General features: G+C 43.0%; 1 protein-coding gene and 1 long non-coding RNA gene across 5 annotated transcripts in view; one reads left to right on the forward strand and one right to left on the reverse strand.

The window, feature by feature from the left end:
* Positions 1–21,323, reverse strand: part of SLC47A1 (solute carrier family 47 member 1) — a 52,175-nt gene extending 30,852 nt beyond the window's left edge. For all 3 annotated transcript variants that reach the window (XM_019641557.1, XM_019641558.1, XM_019641555.1), the window contains exons 1-3: positions 21,118–21,323; positions 7,622–7,723; positions 6,128–6,196 (exon numbers count right to left, since the gene is read on the reverse strand). In XM_019641557.1, coding sequence (XP_019497102.1) covers positions 6,128–6,196; positions 7,622–7,723; positions 21,118–21,252 — 306 coding nt within the window. In that variant the 5' untranslated portion in view covers positions 21,253–21,323. The remainder of the gene's footprint in view (positions 1–6,127; positions 6,197–7,621; positions 7,724–21,117) is intronic.
* LOC109382211 (uncharacterized) lies at positions 84–7,628 on the forward strand. Of its 2 annotated transcripts, none has more exons than XR_002123899.1 (3): positions 84–445; positions 2,508–2,619; positions 7,304–7,628. It is a non-coding gene; the product is annotated as an uncharacterized LOC109382211 (long non-coding RNA). The 2 variants fall into 2 exon arrangements; XR_002123898.1 differs by having other exon boundaries at positions 2,508–2,577.
* Positions 21,324–26,341: the final 5,018 nt, after the last annotated feature.

Raw genomic sequence — 26,341 nt, forward strand, 5'->3', positions numbered from 1 at the left:
TTTTAAAAGTCCTCATGTGATTCTAATGTTTAGTCAGGGTTGCATCACCTGGAAACTTGTTAGAAATGCAATATCATGTGCCTCACCCTAGACCTACTAGGCAGAAACTCGGGGGGTGGGGGGCAGGGGGGAGGTAGCGCCAGTGGCATGCTGGAGCCAGCTGCTATTGGCTTACCAAAGCCAAACTGTGCATGTCTCTTCTCAGGTCCCTGCTTAATGACATGTGTGGTAGCCTGATATTAGCTACAGAGGGAGTTACTTACACCACTGGAATCAGCTCACAGTACAAGTCAGAACGTTTCCCTTCCTGTGGAGGAGAAACTATGCCATGATGTGACCACTGCCTGACTGCTGCCTGACCTGCCAGCTAGATCCTGGCTAGAAAGAGATTGCTTCCTGAAAATCCCCTCAAAGACTGTCTGATTGACCCCTCCCCATGCCCCAGGTAAGCATGCAGGGTATTTCCCCCTTATCTGGGGTGGGTCATACCCCAGTACCCCGATCTTGCCCTGTCCTATATAACTTCTTAGCAACTGCCATGTGGTGTGATGACACTGCCATGTCATCTTGCTACTGCCCAAGATGCACCTCATTTGTAAGTTCCCTTAATAAACTTGATGTAATTATGGAGTTGTCAGCCTCTTTCTTTGGTCTCTCAGCCCTGGGAAATTTCACATGTAATAATTGGTGAGCTAGCCAGGAGACCCAAGAAATGGGCTTTGGGAAAAAGGTATCCACAGGGGAAATCCTGGGTTGGCCGTGACCTTCAAGTGGCCCATATGCTGGATTTGTGTGGACTGTCATGTGAGTATGGGGATGCCCTGAAAATGCCAGCTGATCTTGTGCTTTTGTTTGAAGAAATGTACATTACACACTGTGGCAAGGAAGGAAAGCACATGGCTGCAGCTGTGGCCTTGCCCCTCTAACGGGCAGTTTGGCTGGCCACTGACACCCAGCTAGAGGCAGAAGCCAGAGTGAGGAAATTAGAGGATGAACTGAAACTAGAAAAAGATATTAGAATGTCCACAACCCCTTTAGCATGGGACTGGATGATAAAGGTGGGGGGAAGGAAAGGTCCTTTGAACAGATCCCGCTTCTTTTATAGAGGTCACCAGGTCTCTGCTTGTGTCAGTTTATATGTTCATGTGTGTCTATACATATGTGTTGTAGATATGGAGCATTTTCTCCCTCTGATAGTATTGCTAATTTGTAAATGAGCTATGTTTAATTGGCTTAAAAAACAAACAAGCACTTGTAAGGATTAGCTACTCTAAAATTCTCAGAAACATAGAAACTAACCCAAATGCTTTTCAAATTCATGTGATCTAAGATTAATATTTAATAAATAAAAGCTATTTTCAGTTTCTCGGCTTACGTAAAAAAGACATGTTTTTGAATTATATCTAGAGGTTAAGAATTCTGATTAAATGAAAGGAAAATAATATATGGTTTCAGTTAAAGAAAGTATAAGGTATGGAAATATATTTTTGAGGAAAAGGAATTTTGTCCTAAAGTGAGGCTGGTTGTTTCAGAATAGGAAAGAGGAAAAACAGGACAAAATCTGAATTTTAAAAATGAAAGTTATAGGAGGTTTGTGAAAAGTAATTTTGAGAAAAGAAATTTTGTGTGGTTAAGCTGAATTAATCAACTACATGAATTTAATTTTGTGTCAGCTTACTCTTGATATGTAGTCTTTTTCTTGAAATGGCTTTATAAAAGAAATATTAAACTAATTAGACTTATTTGATGTGTTGAAATTACACGGGAAACAGTATCAAAAAGATAACATTGAGCCATCTTTATTTTGTATTTGTATATGTTATAAGAGTTCCAGAAATTGTGTGAAATTCTTGAGAATCCTGAGATGTCCTCACATAAGATGTCTGTCATCAAAATTGAGGTGCACACTAAAAGGACTAAATCTGAATGTCAGATTGTGGCATATGTGGATGAAGTCCATTCTGTTTCTGCAATAATGAGTCCTCATTGCCAGGTTTTTGCCATCCAGAAGTCCTTGTAAACATGGCAACAGTCTGCTCCTGAATTGGAGAAATTAAGATGGGTAAACAATGGCTGTAAATTAAACGAGTAGTCGGAGCTATGGGAAACCCAAGACAGCTGCTTCCTTCTTCTCTGTTCCCTGGCAAACCCCATTTTTCATTTTTTGCATTCCTTCATACATCATAGTGCCTTTAAGCTGGACTTCTTTCCACTGCCACTTAGTATGGGTTATCAATATGTTCTCGTTGCTGTGTATTTTCTGAATGGGTTGAAGCTTTCCCCTACTGCAAGGCTAATGCCCTCACAGTAACAAAGAAACTGTTTAAAAATGTGTTTCTCACTTGGGATATACCTTCCAAGTGCTCTCTCAAGGCTATTCACATAGCCCCATATGCCATGGGATAGTGGCTTGAGACCTGTCACTATTTTCCTTCCCAACCTTTGTGAAATGCACTTATTATATTGATGACACAATGTTAACCTGGGAATATTTGCCTCTGCTGCAGAAAACCTTGCAGACTTTGCTGAACCACCTACAGCAGAGAGGATGGGCAGTGACTCCACAGAAAATTCAAGGTCTGGGCATCGCAATAACATTTTTGGGATTCATATGGTTGGGTAAGGCCTGCATTGTCCCCAAGGCTGTCACAGACAAAGTACAAGCCTACCTCATACCAAAAAATATAAAAGAGGTATAGTCTTCTATGGGAATTTTGGAGTATTGCTGAACTTTTATACCCCATTTAGCACAATGTCCTCACCCATTATATCACCTACTTAAAAAGGGACATATATGGGACTGGGGAACAGAACAACAGGCTGCCTTTGAGAAAGCAAAAATGCTGGTCAAACAGATTGAACCTTCTGGAATCTCACAGGTGGGGCTGCCATCTAAATTAGATGTTTCAGTTACTGTGGAAGGTGTGGGATGGGCATTATGGCAAAAACAGCAAAAGGGAAGAGTGCCCCTTGGAGTTTGGTCCCAACTGTGAAAGGGGACAGAGATCAGATAGACTCCGATAGAACAGCCAATTACAGCAAGAATGTCCCATCCCATCAAGGGGTGGCTAGACAACCACCCCTTGTTGTCTACAACAAGGAGCTCTGCTACGGTTCAGACTCTTGCACTGACTACATAGCATGCCTATTACAGCAGAGTAGCACCCTATAAAATAGCCCTGTCTCTAGAGATGCAGCAACTATTGGGCCCTTTTGAATATACAGACCCTCCAAATGCTCTTGCTCCTATCCCTGTGTCAGTCCCTACAAAAAAAGAACAAGGGAAATTCTGGCTGGAGCCTGATGGCTCTAGTCACGTTCAAGTAGAGCCATCGATGGGTCTAGCCAGGGCATTCTGCGTACCTGGGTGGCCAGCCATTCAGCTGTCCACTGACACTATCTGAAGGGAAACAGGAACAGATCACAGTAGCCAATGTCCTGAGTTAAGAGTGGTGTGGTTGGTAATCATGCATGAACCTTGGCCACTGACCCTGTGTACTGACAGTTGGGTCAATGTAAAAGGATTGGCTCTGTGGCTTGGACAGTGGGAGGCAGGGGGGTGAGTGATGATGAGCAAACCTTTATGGGGACAAGAGATGTGGAAAGATATTCAGCTCAGTTGCAAAAGCCAGAGACAGATCTTGTTTTCCAAGTCCCTGCCCACAGGCATCTATACCTCCAGGTAATCAGGAAGCAGATGCCTTGTCAAAAATACCCACTTAGCAACTGACCCATCAGTGGACACTGCAGACTGGATACACTGGGAAAATGGACCCCTAGTCTCCAAGTCAGATGGCACATAGCTAAGGAGGAGATGCTGGAGCTTAAGCTAAGGGCAGTGGCTGTGGAGTTAGCAAAGGCCCTGGTTCGAGTCTAGCTGTTCACCAAAGCCTCCAACTGGTGAGGGACCGGAAACTTGACTACACAGGCCCTGTTTACTTGAGTGAGAGCTCCAAATATGCTCTGGTATGTGTCAACACTGCCTCTGGCTTAACTCAGGCCTTCCCATGTTGGTGGGCTAATCAGGCTGCTACCATAAAGGGACGAGAAAAGCTAAATATTATGTATGGGTACCTCCATCAAATAGATAGTGACTGGCGGTCACGTTTCAGAGGACGTGATATACAAGAAGTGCAGAACATGATATTGAATGGAGGTTTCACCTCCCCTATAACAGAACAGAAAAATGGTAGAAGAGAAAAATGATGTCTTTAAGCAGCAGATAAAATTACTAGCTGGAAAATATATGTTGGCCAGTTGTGTTATTTAATACACTTCAATAACCAATGTGTGGGGGCCCATTGTCCCATATGCCAGGTTAGGAACTCAGACTGAGGCACCCAATACAGTAAAGGTGTGTAAAACAAAGGACACAGCAACAGTGCCAATGATTGCCATGGACCAGTGGGCCATGATAATGAGGGCACCAAGCCCTATTGTCCCTGGAACAGAGATGATTGACTGGAAACCGCAATGGGATGTTCTGCCAGGTGGGTCAGTTACTTCACGTCCCTGGATGGGGAAGAGCTGCTCAGTCTCCTGTGGGTCCCTGTCATCCTAATGCAGTTGGGACCCATGGAGACACACTATGCGTGGACTGGTACATGATCCATTGAAAAAGGGGCGATTATAGGGGTCCTGGTCTGGCATAGTCTCCCTCCTACTCCTTCTTACACCAGAGAGCATCACCTCCCCTGGCCAATATATATGGTTTACACAGCCTGGCCAGATTACCAAGGCTGGGACCACATTAACATCCAAATACCAGGGTTCGAGTGTAATTCTCATAGAAGAATGTTCCCAATTCAAGTCCCTACTCAATATTTGTCTTTCTTACCTCAGACTTCTGCTGTTCCTATGGCATCCAGTGGTTATGGGGGGTGGAGGGAGGTAGGGGAGGGGAGGCACCCAAACTGAATGCTCTGTTTTTTTATACCGAATGAATCTGCTAATATTTCTTCTTTGTTAACACATGAAAATTCAAGTAAGTGCCCTAAGTGACCCACCCCCAACTCTAAGTGACCTAGCATACTGACTAGTTCAGATCCCAAGGGACACGATGGAAAAAATTGTTACTAACCGTTGAAGTCCTTCTTTTAATTTTTTCTTTTTCTTGCATGCGTCTATATTGTTGCTGTGGACTATGTTCCTAATGTGCTCAATTGGCAACTAAGTGAGCTACCACCCTGCTAATGAAGCCCCTCACTGATCACTCATGGCACCTCGTGAAAGAGGGGGCACGTGAGATGGTGAAAGCTGGTCACAAGGGGTAGAATGTGGAGGAGAGGCTACTTCATGATGTCACTGCTGCCTGATCACTGCCAGACCCACCAGCTAGATCTTGGACAGATAAGAGACTATTTGCCCTAAATTCCCTGAGAGACTATCTGATCGACCCCTTCCCCATGTCCCATAGCTGCTGGTTTGTTTTGGTTCCTAAAACAGGCCATTGTCCTGCCTTGGACAAGCATGTAAAGTGTTTTCCCCTTACCTGGGGTGGGTCATACCCCAATATCCCTATCCATCCTGCCCTGTCATATATAACCGCTTAACGCCTGCCATGTGATATGGAGGATATCCATGTCGTCTTGCCAACACCCAAGATGTGCTTCCTTTGTAAGTTCCCTTAATATAACACTTGATGTAATGAGGGAGTTGTCAGCCTCTCTTTCATCTTTCAGCCCTGGGAAATTTTACATAACACTTCCCCACCCAAGACCTGGTCATTCAGCATTTACCAACATGCCTCTGGGTAGGGCCCACTGTGTTTTAACAAGCCCTTAGTTGACTGATGCATACTAAAGTTTGAGAACCATGGGAACATACCAAATGCAATGGTGTGGAAAATGATAGAAGGGACTTTTACAAAAATGTCCCCTATTTGGTAAAAATGTAGTATAAGGCAGTCATGAAGATAAACACTACTCCACAAGCCTGAGAGACATCCAGCCACATTTCAAAGAAAGCAGGCAAAGAGAACTGGAATTGATGGCTGACAAAATGCTGCAAGATTTGCTGTTTATTTTCTCCCTTTGTGTACACGACTCTACCTGCCAGTGGGGTTCTTCCAACTACACTCGAGAGATATTCAGGGTCACTGTGAGAGTGACCTGGGGCTTTCATTTACCTGAGACATGAGGGTGTCACAAGCAGAAGATAGGCCAAATCCCACTGAGATACCAGTGACATTGATAACCTGGAAATAAATGCAAAGGAGAGGCCACTCAGAGTTGAAGAAAGATAGGAAGGCAAATTCCCTGCACTGATCAGAGCCTACAGGGTGCCTCTGCCAACCCTAACAGTCAACTTAATCAACTCTATTATCTGCATGGATGGAGGCCCTACATAAATTGATTGAGCCAGCTTGCACACATTTAGAGAGGGAAGAAAAATATAGGCCATGGGTCATTACCTAGCCTTTTTCTGTTATAAATCTTAAGATTTTGTTCTTCAGTGTCAGAGGAACATAAATCCTTCCTAAAGGAAATCAGCAACCCTAGGATTCTTGGAGCTTTGAAGAGCCCAGGGCATCATCCCGAAAATCAGGGAGTGGCATGGCAGGACATCTGATGCTCTCCCTGTCTGTTATGGAACCTGCTACCTCCACCTGAGTCTGCAGGATGTACTCAGGGACAACAGCCCACAGGGGGTGCAGTCTAGAAGCTCCAGCTTTCTTGCACTTCTTTGGCCAAGGAGAATCTGTTGGAGGCTAGCTGAGTGCATTTCTGTCTCCCCTCAAATTTCCAAACATAAAAAACCAAAAGAAATAATCAAGCCTGGGTTTGTCCATGTTGCCTCCTAAAAGCAAAATAATCTGTATATACCTGGGGACTCATTCAGAATAGTCTTGCACAGTTGAGAGATAACAACTCAAATGCCTGGAGGTAGCAGGCAGGTAAGGTGAATGTGTGCCTTGTCAGAGCAGGAGCAAAGGGGAGCTGGGGAGGCTGAGGAGAACAGGAACACACCTGCTGAAAGCCGCTGAATCCATTTTTTCTAGAAACACCTAGCTAACAGAACCAAATGAGTTGGCAGGGCCCTTTGGCCATGCAGAGCCAGTTAACCCCTGGCAGAAGTCAATGACATAAGTCTCTAGTTTTGGAAGTGTGATACAGAGAGGATTTATTTGGGGTTCTTCCGGATTTGGGGTTCAGCTATTAGGATACAGGATTTCATCTTCAAGTTTAATTTCTGGATTAGGACTCTTAGTGAGACAGACAAGTCATGGAGGTGGGGGGAGGGGGAGTCACAGTTTTTCCTAAAGTAAGAGTTTAACCCCTTTTTTCCAATTCCTTTCTTCCAGGTGTGGGACCAAGAATGTGAGCCAGATCTGCATGGATTACAAATTATCTGATCTGGTAGACAGAATAATAGCCCCTCAAAGATGTTCCTGTTCTAACCCCCAGAACACGGGAATATGTGAGGTTAAGTGACAAAGGAGAACTAAGATTGCAGCCCTCCCAACACCTTGATTTTAGCTCAGTGAAATTCATATCAGACTCTGACTTCCGGCACTGTAAGATAATACATTTGTGTTGTTTAAGCCACTAAACTGTGGTAATTCCAGTAAGAGTAAACTAATACAGATGGATAAATCCGTGTTTAAAAGTCCTATACGTACTGCAATTGCAAGTGTGACGGCATCCAATTCCAGCTTCCCCAGGTGGCCACAGAACACAGAGCTTATAAAATTGATGAGAAACACCATCAACTGGGCCAAGAACTGGGAAGAGACAGAAAACAAAGAGTTACATATGAATGCCAGCCATCACAGTCAAAGGAGAGGGGTGCAGCTCCTGGGGCACCTCTAACCTTTCTGAATCAACTCCAGCTAGAAGTAAAGAAACACGGCTTTTAGTGAGCATTGCCAGATTTCACAAACAAAAGTGTGATTTCTGGTGGGCTTCTTGAAAAATATTAAAAAGTTCATTTGTAATCAGAATGTTTTTGTGAAGTTCTTAGCTTTTTAAATTTCTTTATATCTTTACATTTTTCACTTTAGATTCTCATGCCATAGATCCCATGTATATTTTCTTTGAAAATTTCAGAGGCTGCCTTCTAAGACAAACCCTTTGTCATCCCAGATTCCTAGTAAGGGTTGGAGAGAATACAGCCTCCAATAGCCAGCAAGAAATTCTACAGACAGGAGCAGCTGAGGCAGAAATGAGATCATCCAACAAGGTGAGTGGGATCTGGAATCTTAGGGTGAAACGTTACCAGTCTGCAGAGCATCTTTAATTCTTGAATTCTATGAAGGCTCAGATATGAGGGCAAATTCAGCTTCTGAAACACTGAGCCATTCTTTCTCATAGTTCCAGGAACCATAATGAATTGCTCTGCAATGCTTGAGCTGTACATCTGGACACTTAACTTATTTCCTTCAGTTAATTTAAAACCATACCCTCACCACCACCACTTCCCCCACCCCAATCTCCTGCCAGACCCAGGCAGTCCAGTACATCTAGGGAAAGCCCTTCTCTGCTGGGAGGTTTATGTGGCCCAAGAAGGGGATTCTCTGACTCCCACTCCTGAGGACAGGAAACAGGTGCCTAAGGCTTCACTGCTGCTGCTGCTGCTACTGCTAGGATGCAGGCTCTCACAGTCCTTCAAGGGCAACAGAATCCTCTGTTCTGAGCTCAGGCAATACTCCATCTTTCTTGGGTTCCCAGTGACATGGCTTCTAGTCCTCACCTCCGTCAGCTCACACACAGCCCATCTGCCAGAGCTGTAGCCAGACCAAATTTTCAATATTGGTATTTGATTGGGCCCCCATCCCTGATGGTTCAGATGACAGCCCTCTTTCTTTCCCTGAATCCACATCTGGGTAAAGACAATTTTCAACTCTGCTGATAGGCCCAGATCCTCAAAATATGAAAGGCCTGCTCCTAACCTTGTGTGTGTGTAGGGGTGGAGGGCATACCTTCCCTGCATCAACTTCCAAACCATGACCCAGGAACCTCTCTCACTACTACAGAAACCAAGTGTGACTTAATCTCTAACAGGGCCTCCTGCTACTTAGCAGAAGGGATGCTTTTAGAATGTATTGCAAAAGTAAACCAAAACAAGACAGAAAACAGGGGACACTGAAGAAGCTGATGGGATGGAGTGTAAATTAAAAAAGGTTGATATGAAAACCCCAGTTCTGTAGAACCTAAAGTTAGAGTCAATGGATCCCCATAGGCCTGTACAAGGGGAAAGGGCATCATTTAGGCATTGTCAATCACCCTGACAGATATTCTCTGGGGTTTCATTCAGTGGAGCTTGGTGTTTCTTTGTGAATTTATATAATTTTAAAGGTCATGGGGTCCTTTTTTATTTGTAAACTCAGCATCACTTCCAAATCTTCTCAGGTAATTGTCCTTTAAACCTTTATGCACATAAACCATTACAATCAGTTGTGTCACAGAATCCATTCCATGGACTGGTATTTCCATTCCACTGTGCCCTGTCTCCCGGCAGGTCACAAATAAACTGTTTTTCATGGCTTCACCTGAAAATGTGCTCGGTCTCCTCTATGTTCAGGCCTTTGGGTGGCTTCCCAGGTTTTGATATTACAAATCATACTGCATGGAACATATTTCTTAATTGGGTGGAGGATGGGATTTTCTTAGGGCGAGTGCCCAGTTCAAGGGTGGGAATACAGTCATGTGCCACATAATAACATTTTGGTTGGTAAAGATTATGACTGAGATTTCCAATCAAGATGGCAGAGTAGGTAAATGCTGTTATTACCTTCTCTCACGACCACATCAAAATTACAACCAAACTACAAAACAACTATCAAAGAGAATTGCACAGAATCTTGCTGAACCAAAGCCCTAAAACTAAGGACATACAGAAGAAACATCTCGAGATTGGTAAAAGGGACAGAGACGTGGAACAGGCTAGTTCCATACCCACAAGTGATCATTAAAAATTGGGAGGAATATCTCAGCTGGGGAGGTTCCCCCAGAGAAGCAAAGGGTCCCAGCCCTTCCCCAATCCGGGGTTACAGTGCCAAGGGGGAGAAGTCCCCATAACTCCTGGTTGTGAAAACCATTGGAGATTGTGGCTGAGTAAGATGGAGGGTGGCTAGAGTTCCAGCTGCTCCTCTTAAAGGAGCCACACAAGGACTTAACAACCAACAGAACCACTGGCTCTGAGCTCCAGCACTGGGGCAGCAGCTGGACAGGTGACAGGGACATATGGTAGGCAACTGAGTTATCTATCTACAGAATGGGGACTGGAGAGGCAGCTTTCGCCCAGATGTTGACGCTGGTGAAAGCCATTGTTTATTTGTTGAACCTTCCCTCTTCCCAGTGTGCAGACACAGGCCACCACCATATGTGAGTTTCCATCAAGCTGGCTAACACCATTCATTCACCACGCCCGGGTGATTCGAGACCCCACCCTACCCAACTTGTGGGCACATCCAAGCCTCTTTCAGTGGCTTTTTCATAAAAATCGCCTGCCTTGGCTCATGCTTCAGACTTTCCTAGGGTCTCTCAAAGGTTTCTGGAACCCAGACAAGCAGCATCTGGCTTGAGCATGTCCTGTACCTCTGGCTGAGCAACTATAAGCCCAGCACTAGGGGCAGCTGGCCTTGGTTCTTGGCTTGGCCTCTCAAGGCACTTCCAAGCACAACATAAGCAGTAGGCATCTCTGGATTTCTTTGTGGCTCATGCTGGTAGCCCCAAATGGGGCACGGGCTGTGGCTGAACTTGAACTGCAGTAGGTCCCCTCCCAGGTGGTCCTAGGTTCCTCTTTTCTGTCTTCTGTTTAATAATCCAATCTCCTATAATCCTATTAATCACATCTTCCAGTGACAAGCTAATGTGACAGGGTACCTGGTTCCCCTGCACTGTCCTTGTCTAATCGCCCTAAGAATAAGGAATAGCTGTTTCCTAAAATCTTCTTTCATTTCATGTGAGAGATCTTTGCAGAGAATAGGATTATTGACATAATTGCACTGCTTTCTGTTTTTACTTTTTTGCTCAGAGCTTTCTCACTGGGATCAGTTTAATTTCTTCCTCTTATATGCAGAATTCCTTGCAATTCATTTCTCAATCCAGTAAGAACAAGTGGATTTTTAAAAATCACTAAACCTTGCAGTATATATGTGTTCAAAATGGAGGAAAGAGAGGAAAGAGAGAAGGAGGGGAGGGAGAAGAGGACCATTTAAACACTGCCGTAGATGCCGTCTCCCTTTCTACTTGGTGTGGAAGATGTGATGGGGACCTGTGGTTCTCTGTGGGTTTAGGGTCCAACATGCCTCTTATATTCTGAGCATCTCATTGTGAGGAGTGTGACTCTAATGCTGGAAGATATGTGTTTTTCATACAAGATCCATAAGGCAAACCAACTAATTCATCTGCTGCTCAGCCAAAGAAACAGCCACCTGTTCCCACTTGGAAAGGAAAATTGGCTGAACTGAAATTTTGATAGATGGTACTATATGGTAGAGAAATTTATGGGTAATGTAGGGATTTTCATGAGGAACCCTGACTATATGGAATAAATTCTTACATAGATATCTTAGAATCCAATCCTCAGGTAAAATGTGCCCCCATTGTACTAGACATGCCAACCACAGGGGATGCCATAGCCCCTTCTAGTTGACTAACATGGGCTGACATCTCCTCTCAGAACCTCCAATTCATAGGCTTCCTGACAACTTATGTCTTGGTACAAACAGATAAGATGAGCCAGTGAGATTCCTCCTTTCTAGAATCTGAAATTGGCAACAGCTCCAAAATGAGGCAGTTAGCCATGGGAACTGAGGTTTGAAAGTCACACGCTGTCATTTCTGCAGTGTCCTACTAGACACATAGCTCAGCCGTATTCAACGTTAGAGGGCCACCATGGGCACAATTCATTAACTTAACATTTATGGGCACCTTGATGTGCCAGGTTCTACGTACTGAAGCTATAGAGATGAACAAGATCCCTGTCCTCAAAGCACTCAGCGAGAGGGGAGCTCTAGCAAGCAATAAATAAATATGTGAGCAACATGGCCAGAGAATGGCAGAAAGCCCCAAGTTTTGGAGCAAAGCCATGAATTCTTCTCACAAGTAACTATTTTCTTTGAGAAACACCTCTTGTTTTGCTAGTGGGTTCCGTTGTTTGTAAGTTTAAGCATGGAAGAAGTGTGCTTGAGGAAGTTAAGTAAGTAAAGGGGTAGGCTATGGAGAATTCATGTCATCCATTCAATTTGGTTTTTCCATACCATGGATGCATCGTCCTACGTTTGGAGAATTCTCTGCCTAATGAACTTGCACCTCCCATGGTGGAAGCCAGAGACCTTCCCAGTCTCACCTGCAGACAGAGCAGAGCAAGTGACATGAGATACGACTAGTCAGCTGTGCCTGCATGACGCTAAGGATGCTGAGGAGTAGGTGCCCAGCCCAGGAGACCTCTCTGGCACTCAGTGGTGGTGCTCACCTGCAAGAGCCCACCCGGGCAAGGGTGATGTGTGTACAACCTCTGCAGAGGGCCTCCAACCCGGGGTCTCTGTTTTCCTGGAAACTTCGCAAGGCCCTAATATCTCAGCTTAAACCAGTGAGAGGGCTATTGCTGGCCAGATTCAAAATGAGCTTGAGTATCACCCAGTCACCTCCAAGGATGACACACCCAAGGGGCAGATTGGGCAGACACCAGAGTCCTGCTGAGGCAGATTCTGCTCTGTAGGATCAGCCACTGTACAACAACTCTTTAAATGTAGTCAAGGCCAGTCCTCACAACCAATGAGCTTGAGGGTCAATCCCTCCCACTGAGGTGCAAATAGCAACCAAGGCTCAACTACAATAGGAAGGCACACAAACCCACACAAGGGACACACATGGAGTGTGCAGTTCAAGTGACCAGGAAGATTGCGCCATTGAACCCCACAGCACACCTACTACATAAGGCAACTCTACTGAGACTTGGAGACATAGCAGTCTTACCTAATACCTACAAACAAACACAGGGAAGCAGCCAAAATGGGGAGAAAAATAAACATGTCCTAAATAAAAGAACAGAACAGAGCTCCAGAAAATGAACTAAACAAAATGGAGACAAGTAATCTACCAGACATAGTTCCAAACACTAGTTATAAAGATGCTCAATGATCTCAGAGAGAACTTCAACAAAGAGATAGGAAATATAAAAATGGAGACAGAAAACATTAAAAAGAACCAGTCAGAAATAAAGAATACAATAACAGAAATGAAGAATACATTACAAGGAATCAACAGGTTAGATGAAGCAGAGGATCAAATTCAGTGATTTAGATGATAAGAAACACCCAATCAGGCCAGCAAAAAAAAAAAAAAAAAAAAAAAAAAAAAAAGAACCAAAAAAATTGAGGAAAGTTTAAGGGGCCTCTAGGACAGCCTCAAGTGTACAAACATTCACATTATAGGGGAAGGAGAAGAGAGAGAGCAAGGAACTGAAAACTTATTTGAAGAAATAATGACAGAAAACTCTCCTGACCTGGTGAGGAAAATAATTATACAAGCCCAGGAAGGACAGAGAATCCCAAACAAGATGAACCTAAACAGGCCAACACCAAGACACGTCATAATTAAAGTGCCAAAGGTTAAAGACAAAGAGAAAATCTTTTTTTTTATTAGCTTCACATGTACAAAACAATGCAATAGTTATACTTTTCACCCCTCACAAAGTGACAAGCTCCCTCCCCATCCCCAACCCCCCAATATCATACATATCTATGACAATTCCATTGACTCCATTCCCCACATCCTGTGATCATATATATATTGCATTATAGTTGACATACAATATTATTCAACATCAGCTTCAGGTGTACAGTGCAGTGGTCAAGCCTCTACACCGTCCATGAAGTGGTTTCCCTAACAAGACATGTGTCTATCTGATACCCTACAAAATATTTACAACATTATTAATTATATTCCCCAAACTGCAAAGAGAAAATCTTAAAAACAGCAGGAAAAAAGCAGTTCGTTACCTACAAGGGAGCTCCCATAAGACTATCAGCTGATTTCTCAACGGAAACTTTGCAGGCCAGAAAGGATTGGCACAAAATCTTACACATGATTAAAACCAAGGACTTACAGGGCCAGCTAAGTGGCGTGTTGGTTAAGAACAGCAGGGCCCCAGTTCGGATCCCACATGGGGGCCAGTGACACTGCCCTCTACACCTAAGATGGTGAACAACAGCTCGACCTGGAACTGAGCTGCCATGAGTTGCCAGCGACGGCGTAGGCTGCAGCCCCTGCTGCAGTAGGCTGCCATAAGCTACCGTGTGTGGCTGGCGGCCAGCGTGAGCAGCTGACAGCTGGTGTGAGCTGCCAAGAGCCGCCGTGAGCGGCCATCCAGAGGCTGGCGACCGATCTGCCTCACCCGGGAAGAGTGCAATAATAATACCAACATGGGCCAGTGAAGCAACGTCCTCCACAACTACAATGAAGAACAAAATGACAGCAACTTGTCTGTTCTCCTTCCCCCGATTCCCCAGCACTGTTTCCTTCCCCCAATTCCCCAATAAAAGATCTTCAAAAAAAACAAAAACCAAGGACTTACAACCAAGATTACTCTACCCAGCAAAGCTATATTTAGAATCGAAGGGCAGATAAAGAGCTTCGCAGACAAGAAAAAGCTAAAGGAGTTCATCACCACCAAACCAATATTACAAGTAGTATTAGAGGGATTTCTTTAAGATGAAAAATAGTTAAATAAATGAAATTTGAATAATAAAATGGCAATAACTACATACCTATCAACAATTACTTTCAATGGAAATGGATTAAATGTTTCAATCAAAAGATACGGTGGCTGAATGGATAAGGAAACAAGACCCTTACATATCCTGCCTATGAGTGACTCACTTCAGAATGAAAGACACACAGAGACTGAAAGTAAAGGGATGGAAAAAGATATTTCATGAAAATGGAAACAAACAAACAAACAAACAAAAAAGCTGGAGTAGCAATACTTATACCAGAGAAAATAGACTTTAAAACAGACTATAAGAAGAGAAAAAGAAGGACCTAGTAATCCAACTTTTTGGTTTATCTGAACAAACTCAAAATGCTACTTCGAGGGGTCATGCTCATCCATGTGTTCATTGCAGCATTATTTACATAAACCAAGTTATGAAGGTGACCTGGGCATCCCTGAATGTATGAATGGATAAAGAAGAGGTGGTGCATATATATATAATGGAATATTACTCAGCCACAAAAAAAGAACGAAATCTTGCCACCTGTGATAACATGGATGGGCCTAGAGGGTATTGTGCTGAGTGTACTAAGTCAGACAGTGAAATATAAATGTCATATGATTTCATATATAAGTGGATTTAAAGAACAAAATCAACAAACAAATGAAACAGAAACAAACTCATAGATACAGAGAACACTTTGATGGCTGCCAGATGGGAAGGGGGTAGAGGAAGGTGAAAAGGAGAAAGGGATTAAGAAAAACAAATGGTTGTTACACAGTCATCGTGGGGATGTAGGGTATAGCATAAGGAATATAATCAATAATATTGTAATTACTATGTATGGTGTCAGATGGGTACTAAATCTATCAGGATGACAGATGGGAGGAGGTTGGGGGTAGGGTGAAAAAGGTGAAGGTATTAAGAAATACAATTGATAGTTACAAAATAGTCATGGGGAGGTAAAGTATAGGGAATATAATCAATAATATGTTAATAAGTATGTATAGTGCCAGGTGGGTACTAGTCAGAGGGATCACTTCCTAAATTATATAAATGTCTAACCACTATGCTGTACACCTGAAACTAATATAAAATAATATTGAATGTCAACTCTAATTGAAAAATTAAAAAGGGAGGGAAAGATAAAGAAGAATAAGAGATTCAAAGTTCCAGATATAAAACAAATAAGTCTTGGGGATGTAATATACAACATAGGAAATATAGTCAATAATATAGTGATAGCGTGATACAGTGTCAGATGGCTGCTGGACTTATCATGGTGATCACTTCTTTGGCATAGGGAATATAATCAATAATGTGGTAATATAACTCTGTGTAGTGCCAGGTGGGTACTGTTGAATAACTATGATGTACACCTGAAACTAATATAACATTGTATGTTAGCTATATTTTAATAAAAATCTTTTAAAAAATAAATAAAAGATTATGACTGAAACTTTAAACGAACATGGGTCTGTGAGAAGAGCTAGGAGCTAGGAGCTAGGCCATTCTATGTCATTGTGAGTACCCTAAAGGAAGAACTCTATGCTTACAATAAAGCTCTATGGTTACAACTGTCGCTCCCCTTAACTTCCTTTTCCCTTCTCTATATACACTTCTCCACCTTGGCACACTGAGCAGTGTGTGCACGTGGCTTGTCATGTCTGCATGCACAGATTGCAACCTTTTACTTTTTCCCCAAATAAATCCTTTTTGACAATGAAACACATAGTCAATATTATTTTTCAGTCAACATGCTCAATGATGGACCTAATACACAATGGTGGTCCCATAAGATTATAATGGAGCTGAAAAATTAATAGCGCCTAGTGACATCTAGCACAACACATTATACAAATACCGTTGTGTTACAATTACCCACAGTATCCAGTCCAGTAACATGCTGTACAGGTTTGTAGCCTAGGAGCTGTAGGGGAACAGAATTTGTCACCCACAAATATCTCTTTGGCATAAGGGCTATTTTAGGCTGGTTAATTTTAAGAAACAGCAGACAAGGGAGAATCTCTGACAACCAAGTAGAGATTGCCCTCTGTAAAAGCTACTTACATTTTTAAGGGAAAGCTCCATTTGTGTCTCCCTGGCATGTCAGGTAGAGGGCGGATGACCTTATCTCCAGAAACTCTTATCAGGACTTGAATCTGCACAACTTGACTGTGCTTTTCCTGGTCGCCTCCCATAACTGACTCCCCAACCCACATCTTCTTTTGTCTTCAGCTGAAGATGGTATTTCAGATGGTGGTTTCAGCCATTTTGGCGAGTTGCTCCTGGGTCTCTCCCAGATATACAGGAGGTATACATGCTATTAAAGATTTGTTTGCTTTTCTCCTGTGAATCTGTCTTTTATTACAGGGGTGTCTTAGCCAAGAACCCAGAAGGATTAGAGGTAGCATTATATTTTCTCCTGTACAGAACAATAGGCTACATCATAGAGCCTAGGTGTGTAGTGGGCCACACCATCTAGGTTTATATATATGCACTCTGTGATGTTTGCAGAAGGATGAAATCAGCTATTGAAGCATTTCTCAGACTGTATCCCTGTTGTTAAGTAGCAAATGACTGTAGTCAAATCACCTAGACCAGGGGTCAGCAAACTGCGGCTCACAAGCCACATGCAGCTCTTTGGGTCGTACATGTGGCTCTGAAGTAAAATTGAAAATGAAAATAAAACCATCATAGTTTCATTTATAAGATTTTTAAAAGATATTATTCACATAATGGTGATTTCATTTGTTTTATGGCTCTCAAATAATTTTTAAATTGTTGTGAGGGACAGGATTGACTCTTCTGTCTCAAAAGTTTGCCAACTCCTGACCTAGACAAAAGGTAACGTAGGACAAAAGGCCAGGAACACAGTGCTCAGATGGTCCAACACAGCAGCCTTACTGAGCTTCAGTCCCAGGGAGATCCTGGCCCAGAGTTCATATTGCTAACCCTGTCTTCTTGTCAGATTCTGGTTTTAAGCCCTTTGGGTAAGCTCTTGGCCACAGTTTGTGGTTTTGGTGTATAAGTATCACCTGGGGACATTGTTCACAAAACCCATGCCTATCTCAAGAAACCAGTTTTGATGTCTGTGGGGCTAAGGGATCTGCCTTTCAACATATCCCCACCCGTACTCCATACATACCCAATCAAGATACACCAAAGACCAGGTCCTTCAGAATTGTCCCATCCCAGGGCATGTTGCTGCTGTGCCCAGGAAATTAACCAAACCGTATACTGGTTTGTTTCCCCAGATGTCTCAGGAACTACTATCTCAACCTGAACTGGCAATGGCTCAGATGTAGCCTAACTGCCTATTAGATAAAGATCAAACCATTAGCCTGCATGTTTTGTGTGTCCTCTGGCTATAGTCAAGCTAGTCTCTCCAGATGCTCCTCGCCCAGCAGAGCCTTCCTGGTCATTCAGCCCTGCAGCCCTAGAAGGTTCTCCAGCTCGCTCTCTCTCTCTCTCGCTCTCTCTCTCTCTCTCTCTCTCTCTGGTAGTCTTTCCTCCACATAGATGGAAACAAGTTCTCTCAGTTTGGGCTCTGGCTATTTCACCTCTTTTATATCCTCAGTCATGCTGTGCACAGCCTATGCCTGGGGAACAGGCAGTCCCTTCTTGGGATGTTCAGAACTCTGACAATTCAGCCTGGCAGTGAGGTGCTAATGAGGTGCTAATGACGAAGAGAAAGCATGGTTGAAATACCCAAGGCTAGGTAATTTCCACAACATCCTTCCCTCCCTCACAAATACACATTTCCCTAAATCTTTCTGCAGGATAGATGGAAAATGTACCGCTAGCATCTTTTCAGGTGTGCACTGTTCATCTCAGTTTCCTTTGTGTTATGCATCATTCTTTCTTTCCAGGTCTCATTTAAAGCTCAGTGGGCTTTCTTTGCCACATCTACTGCAAGAATGAAGACCATTCTCAGCGATCAGACTGTTGACAAGAAAATGTGGACATCACTCTGAAGGGACCACAGTTACTGTGAATGGCCCCAGAGGCACCCTGCAGAGGGACTTCAATCACATCAATGTAGAACTCAGTCTCCTTGCAAAGAAAAATAAAAGGCTCCGGGTTGAAAAATGGTGGGGAAATAGAAAGGAACTGGCTGCTGTTCGCACTATCTGTGGTCATGTACAGAACACAATAAAGGGTGTTACACTGGGCTTCCATTACAAGATGAGGTCTATGTGTGCTCACTTCCCAATCAATGTGGTTATTCAGGACAACGGTTCTCTTGTTGAAATTAATTCAAAATTTCTTGGATCAAAAATATATCTGCACTGTTCAGACTAGGTCGGTCGTTGTTTGTTCAGTATCTCAAACCCAGAAAGATGAGTTAATTCTTGAAGGAAACAACTTTGAACTTGTATCAAATTCAGCTGCTTTGATTCAACAAGCCACAAGAGTTAAAAACAAGGACATTAGAAAATTTTTGGATGGTATCTATGTTTCTGAAAAAGGCACAGTTCAGCAGGCTGATGAATAAGATCTAAGTTGTCCAGCTACAAAAACAGCAAGATGATAGTTGATTCCTCAGCCTTATTTGTGATATTTTAAAGATGCAATAAAAGCCATAATTTTTAGAAAGAAAAAAAAAGGCTCAATGGGAGAGTGGTAAGTCTTAAAACCTTAGCCAGAATCCTCTTGGATACTCACAGGTCAGTGCTTAATATGAGAGGTCTGGAAGGGAGATGGGAAATAGGAGAAAGATCACAGAGGAAATCCAGACCAGCCATCCTACCTAACGTATGGTGGAGCGTTGGAGAGCAGAGTATGAGTCATTCAGCATGGGAGAAGAAGGGGCCATTTCCCCCATCCATGCCCCTGGGGAGATAGAAAACTCACAACAGGTAGGAACAGAGATGAGGAGAGACCAGGAAGGGCTCCATATAGAATTAATTAGAGACAAAACAGGTGCCAGAACTCTATGACCTCATTGGGTAAAGCAGTCACATAGTTATACACACAAAGGACTGGAAGGAAAATTTCCAAATTATTTCTCAATGGTGAAATTTCAGAGCTTTTGTCTGTTTTTTTTTTGTCTTGGTTTTCTACTTTTTCTACAAGGTATATAGATTACATTTGTAATTAACAGTTACATACATGTATATGCATGCATATATGCAAACATAAATTGTGGGGCTTGGCATGTCAGTCTAGTGCTCATCTCTGGAGACCAAGAAGGTTCCCTTACATCAAGGGACCAGGTTACTGTGGGGACCAGCAGAGACAAAGGACCTGTCTTGGGAGGGGCTGGGTCTCAGGAAGCTGCCTTATTTATTTTTTGTACTATTAGAGCAATAACAGCCTTGCAGAGATCTTTCTCACAACAACTCCGCGAGGGAGTGTTGCTCCAAAGAACAATTATTAACCTCATGTTATGAATGAATGGGCAGAGAAGAGAGAGGCTACAAGGCTACTCAAGTTCGCATAGCTGTTTCCTAACCCACCTTCTGAGATCAAAGCAGGGAACTGGGCCCCAGGTATGGAGATTCTAAATCTGTTTTCTTTCCTTTCTGTAAGAGAGTTTCATAAAACTCCTTCCTGCTGGATCGATTTTCACTTCATGGGTTTGTGCCTGTCATTATTCTTGCCACTGTGCACACCACAGCAGGTATCACAAGATCCCACAAACAGTCACCATTCCAGAAGGGCACACCTGCCACCGTAGGCTTTGCAAATGAAGAATGTCTACCATGGCCAAGGCTTATTACCGCCCTCAAACCACACCGGGTTCTTCTTGTGCAATGAAATGGCTCTCCTATCCCGCTGACTTGAAAACCATCCAAACTGGCAGGAGAACACGGATGGGGTTATCTTTTCTTGTGTGTGTGGGCCTTGTGGTTTTTAAAACCCACATTACTTTTAAATAGACAACGCAAAAAAAGCCCTAACCTAATGATAAAAAACCTCAACCCCAAAGAGAACCACATTAGAAACTTTTTTTGAGCACAATAATTGGGGGAGGAAAGTGTGGTACAGGATGCCTCTTGTTTTCTCGCGCAGAGGTTGACTTCAGATAAGAAATAAGTTTTTGTTTTAAATCCAACACAGAGAATTCGCCTTCCTCCTCCCTTCCTTTAGATAATTTAAATATCTGAGCTCCAGGACTGCTAGTTTTCAAACAAACCAAGTTCCCGAGTGTCTTGCGGTTCTGATAACTTGCTTGCTTCGCCAAAATACAATTCTGAGAAGACGGGTCGAGCCTCTTTAGACGAGCAGATCCCTGCTCCCGGGTGGCTGGCCAGCTGCGCCCAGGTGCCCGACGGGTCCGCGGGTTGGGCGGTGCAGAGAGAGTCTGGGGACGTTCACTCGCCCTGCCCTGGACACGCTACTTCCCCGGCGCCTGCCCGCCAGCTGCCCTGCCAACTCACTCTGCTTCGCCCCCTTCCAAGTTACACGGGGTGACACAGTCACTGGGCTCCCAACCCACCGGAACTCACCGCGGGGCCCGCCAGGACCAAGAGAGCCCTCAGCTCCTCTCGGAAGTTAGACACTCGCAGGCAGCGCGGCCCGTGGCGCACGGGGGTAGCCTCACAGCCTCCGCGAGGGATCTTGGGTTTCTCCGGAGCCTCCATGTGCTTAGCGCCGGAGGCCGGGGAGCGCAGAAGCTGCAAGAGGGAAGGCACAGGGCCTACCCCTCTCCCCAGTCCCCGCCCCTGTCCGCCCTCACAGCGCCCGCAGCCCGCCCGCAGCCCGGGGCCAGAAGAGCTCGCCGCCAGCCAGTCTGCGATCTTGGGCACGCACGTCCCTTGCACCTCTGCACCCCTGTGACCGTCCGCGGTTCTTGTAAAGGCACAGGAACTCTTGGATTTGGAAAGCAAAGTTTGGAAAAAAGCTCTGGAAACAAACGGAAAGCGTTGCGGAGGCTGAGTCCTCCGAGCCTTGGACAGCAAGGCTACCCTGGCTCTGCACCTCCCCTGCGGTGGAGCGGGTGGGGGTTGGGGTTGGGGAGAGGGTCTCAGCATTTGGAACGTGTGGTGTGGAAGGAATTAGTGACCCGGCTGGCGCCAGCCAGGACCATGAGTTAGGCGAACGCCCTCATCTCTGACACCTCCCGGCTTTGGTGGTACCTACCTGCTCAGTAGACTGCCTTTCAGCACGTGCTTTCGGCACATGCTTTGAGACTGGGCTTTTAATTTGCGTATTCCTCCAGTTGTTCCATTAAAGAACTTGGAATCTATCAGGATAGAGCACCAAGCTCACATTTCCAAGTAAGACCATTCATGTCCGCTGGTTTTCTTGAATGTTTCTCCGTTAGCCTGATGTGGGGAACAATATCTACATCACCAGTTGTGGTGAGGGTTAAATGAGATTATATAGGTGGACCACTGTGCCTCAGCTTGGTGCACAATAATAGCCTAAAAAATGAGAGTTACCAGGACAAGGATGATTTCTGTAATAGTCAAAATTCCTTCTCTTGTGAATGACCTAACTTAAGCAAAGAAAATGGAAAACATAAATTTTGTGGCTCACATAACCAGGGAGTCCATTCAGGGATTTCAAAACAAGGTCATTAGTGTTCTCCTCCGCATTTCTCTTCCCCTGTCCTCTTCTCCCCACTATTTTTGATTCTCTCTTTGGTGTCATTCTTTCTCTGTAGGCAGCATCTCTTTTCCTGTTCAGGGAAGGGTGGCCTCCAGTAAAGGGGTTCAGAATGAGTCACTCCAAGATGTGCCTTGATGATATGCAGATTATTTTACACTTAAGGCAACTGAGATCTTAGGGTCTCAAGAGAAACTTCTGCCCTTCCCCAACTATCTAGAAGAATTTAAATTAGGGGTCTTGCCCATAATAAGAGTTATTTCAGAGACAACTCTTTTGACCTATCTGTATGGTGGACAAACTACTAATTACTGAACATCTGCTCTTCTTATCATCCTGCAATAACCTTTCTCCCTTCTGAAGGCCCAAGTTGCCTTACTTCATCTTTATCTCAGAATTTCTTGAATATACCTAATTTTCCTATTGTGTCCCTCAACCTTTCATATATGCAGGGTCTATGACTCTCTTATGTATGTGGGGTTCCCATTCACACAAAATTAAATTTGATTTTGTTTTGTTAACCTGTCTTATGTCAATTTGATTTTTCAACTAACCAAAAAGAACCAGAGGAAGGAAGGGCAAATTTTCCCCTTCCCCCACATCAGTAACCTTTATTCCTATCTTTCCTACTCTATAAGTCAGAAAATAAGACCCTCCCACTTCTCTTCTAGCTCTAAACAAACAAACAAAAAGCAAGGAGACAATTGTTTGGCCCTGTGTAGGTGTCTTGCCCATTTTTGGAAAGAACTATCATCCTGGCCAGGGAAATAGTGTCTTATGTTTGGCTGGACATGGACCATGAGCTCAGTTCTGTACCAAAAAGGTTGGGTGATGTGACTGGCAGTAGTCTTACCAGAATTATATATAGGGAGAGTGGAGGAGAAGGAGTTTTCCAAAAGAAATGAGGATCCCAACAGACAAAAATTCTAAGATATACACTAGTTCTCCAATCACTGCTATTCTTTTATAGTCTTCTACAGTCCTGGCCAATATATAAGACATGAAACAGAAATGCAGTACATAAGTATTAAGAAAGAAGGGGCAAAACATTACTTGCAGTTATAGTTCCAGACCATTCAAAGAAATCAAATGGGAAAAAAAACCTAATAGAATTAATAAAGGGGTTTACTAAAGTTGGTACATCCAAGTTCTTCAATAGACAATATCAGTCCTTTATATTGGTAATAACATATATGAGTATGAAAATATTGGAAGAAGAAATCTCACAATAGCAACAAACACTTCTTGTGATGTAGAGCATAACCCCCCAATCGGTATGAAGACTGTGTACAGTTCCTTCTTTACAAAGAGGACAGTATGGAAAGGGGGAGAAATAGTAACTTTTTAAAGAGGAGAAACCTGTCAAACACTACCTCACCTATATGATCCAAGTTATTATCAAAGGTGATTAATCATGCTATCGTGTATACCTGTATTAGTTTTCTAGGGCTGCTGTAACAAATTTCCACAAACTTAATGGATTAAAAAAACAAAAGTTTATTCTCTCACATTTCTTCAGCTGCTGGCCGCTCATGCTGGTTGCTGGCTACACACAGTAGCCCATGGCAACCCACTGCAGCAGGGGCTGCAGCCTACGCCATCGCCGGCAACTCACGGCAGCCTGGCTCCAGGTCGAGCTGTCCTTCAGCATCTTAGCTGTAGAGGGCAGTGTCACTGGCCCTCATATGTGGGATCCAAACCGGGGTCCTCTGGCATCCCAAGCCAGCTCCGAACCAACGTGCCACTCAGCTGGCCCTCCAATATATTTCATACTTTTAAATTTTAATAGCAATTCTAAAAGCATTTGAGAGTATAAACAGGCAAGGATATGAAAATATTTTTCTGAAAAAAAAAGTAATGGTGAAAGAAGTAGCTCTTTCAGCCAATAAGGTTTTAAAACAACATGAATTAGCACAAGACTAGACAACTAGACAAGGGAACAATAGGCAGCCAAGAAACTGATGTCATCCACAAGCTTTATTTTACATTAAAATGTCACCATGTGAAGGCCTTTTGCACTGATGAATAAGGAAAGGATTACTTTATAAGTGGTTGTGAAAAAAATATGCTTTACTTGACTTGGAACATGTTGGGATTTTGATTGACATGGTATTATATCTCCAGATTTATTCAGAAGGAATGCACCTAATTAAAATACTTACTTCAATCATACTCCTAATCTAATCAGCTTCTGGGATTCCCCTAAATGTGTAGTCATGAGTTGCTTAACAAAGGGGATTTCTGAGAAATGCTTCCTTAGGCGATTGATTTCCTCATGGTGTGAACTTACACAAACCAAGATGGTATAGCCCACTTCACACTTAGACTGTAAGATGTAGCCTATCGCTCTGTAGGGGAGGAAAAACAATTCTCTCTCTAACTCTTCTGGGTTCTTGTCTGAAACATCCTTGTAATAAAAGACAGGTTAACAGGAGAAAAACAAGCAAAAGTTTAATAGTGTGTATACCTCCTGTATACCTGGGAGAGACCCAAGAGTAACTCGCCAAAGTGGCTGAAGCCACCACCTTTTATTTAAGCTAAATACAAAAGATGCTGGGGGATGGGGGAGTCAGTTATGAGAGGTGACCAGGAAAAACAGAGTCAATAAGACAAGGGTTGCTGTGCAAATTTAAGTCCTGGTCTGCATTGATAAGAGTTTGGCAACCTAAAAATAAAAGGGCCTTTCAAAGTGAGAGGCAAGAAGTATTTATTTGAGATCAATAAGAATAGCTACTCTGAAGCACTGGTTCAGGCAGAAGCCCAAATAGTGATCCAATTAGGAGAAAAGGCTGTGGGTATTTATGAGGGAGGGAAAGGAAACAATTACATCAATAAAAGAAAGGCCTTTCTATTGGTACAGATAACATAACATAGTGATTCTAATTCTAAACAATGTTTTTAATTTTTCAGTCCAGTAGTCATAATAACTGCTCTCTTGTTGGTGCAAACAGTTTGGGGGGTGGGGGGCACAATGTTGCTGTAGGCCCTCTCCAAAAATTATTTTGCCCTGACTTAACATTACAAAGATTTGAAGTGTAAAACTTACATGGCAGTTCTTCTGGCATAGCAGCTGTGGCTCCATTTTAAAATGGCTCTGTTTATCATATTATTTTCAGTTTCTAGAGATAAGTTCTTCCCATTCTTCCTAGTACAGTCAGGGAAAAACACTTACAAATGGAGTTTCCCTTACAAGTGTAAATGTCTTTTACAAAAGGTAATTTCTACTTGGTTTTCAGAGCTTCTCCCATGCCCACTATTTCTTCAAATTAATCAGCCTAAACTTTATGCCAAAGAGACATATTTTGGGTGACAAATTCTGTTCCTCTACAGCTGCTAGGCTATGAACCCATACAGTATGCTATTGTGCTGAATACTATAGGCTATTGTAACATAAGAAGTATTTGTGTAACATGTTGCACTATGAAGCTATGACAGCTAGGATGTCACTAGGCAATAGCAATTTTCCATTAAAATCTTATGGGCCCACCATTGTATATGTGGTCCATTATTGACCTAAATGATGTGTATATCTGTAATTTATTGACTTTGCTGATGACATTTGATAGTCATTATTATGTTCATACATGACTCTTGCTAAGATATTTTTTAAAATCATGTATTGAGGTTGAACTTTATCAGATTTTATTCAGTATTAATTAAGATAATCACTTCTTTTCTCTTTTAGAATGTTAATTTAAGCTCATTATAGATTTCCCAATGTTTTTTTATTTAACTTAAATTTTGTTTTAATTTTTCAATTACAGTGGACATAATATAAAATATTATATTAGTTTCAGGTGTACAACATAGTGATTAGACATTTATGTAACTTATGAAATTATCACCCTGATAAGTCTAGTACCCATCTGACACCATAAAATGTTATTATAGTATTCCCTATGGTGTACTTTATATCCCTCAAAAATCCTTTCAAAGATTTTATTGGGGAATTGGGAAAGGGAAGAGTTTTGGGGATTTGAGGAAGGGGAACATTGTGTTTTTCCAGAACCCATCAGCTCCAAGTCAAGTTGTCCTTCAATCTTAGTTGTGGAGGGTGCAAGCTCAGCTCCAAGTCCAGTTGCCGCTTCTAATCTAGTTGCCCCAGGGTGTAAAAACTTCTGA

Source organism: Hipposideros armiger, unplaced genomic scaffold (assembly GCF_001890085.2).
Source record: "Hipposideros armiger isolate ML-2016 unplaced genomic scaffold, ASM189008v1 scaffold_61, whole genome shotgun sequence".
NCBI classification, from domain to species: Eukaryota; Metazoa; Chordata; class Mammalia; order Chiroptera; family Hipposideridae; genus Hipposideros; species Hipposideros armiger.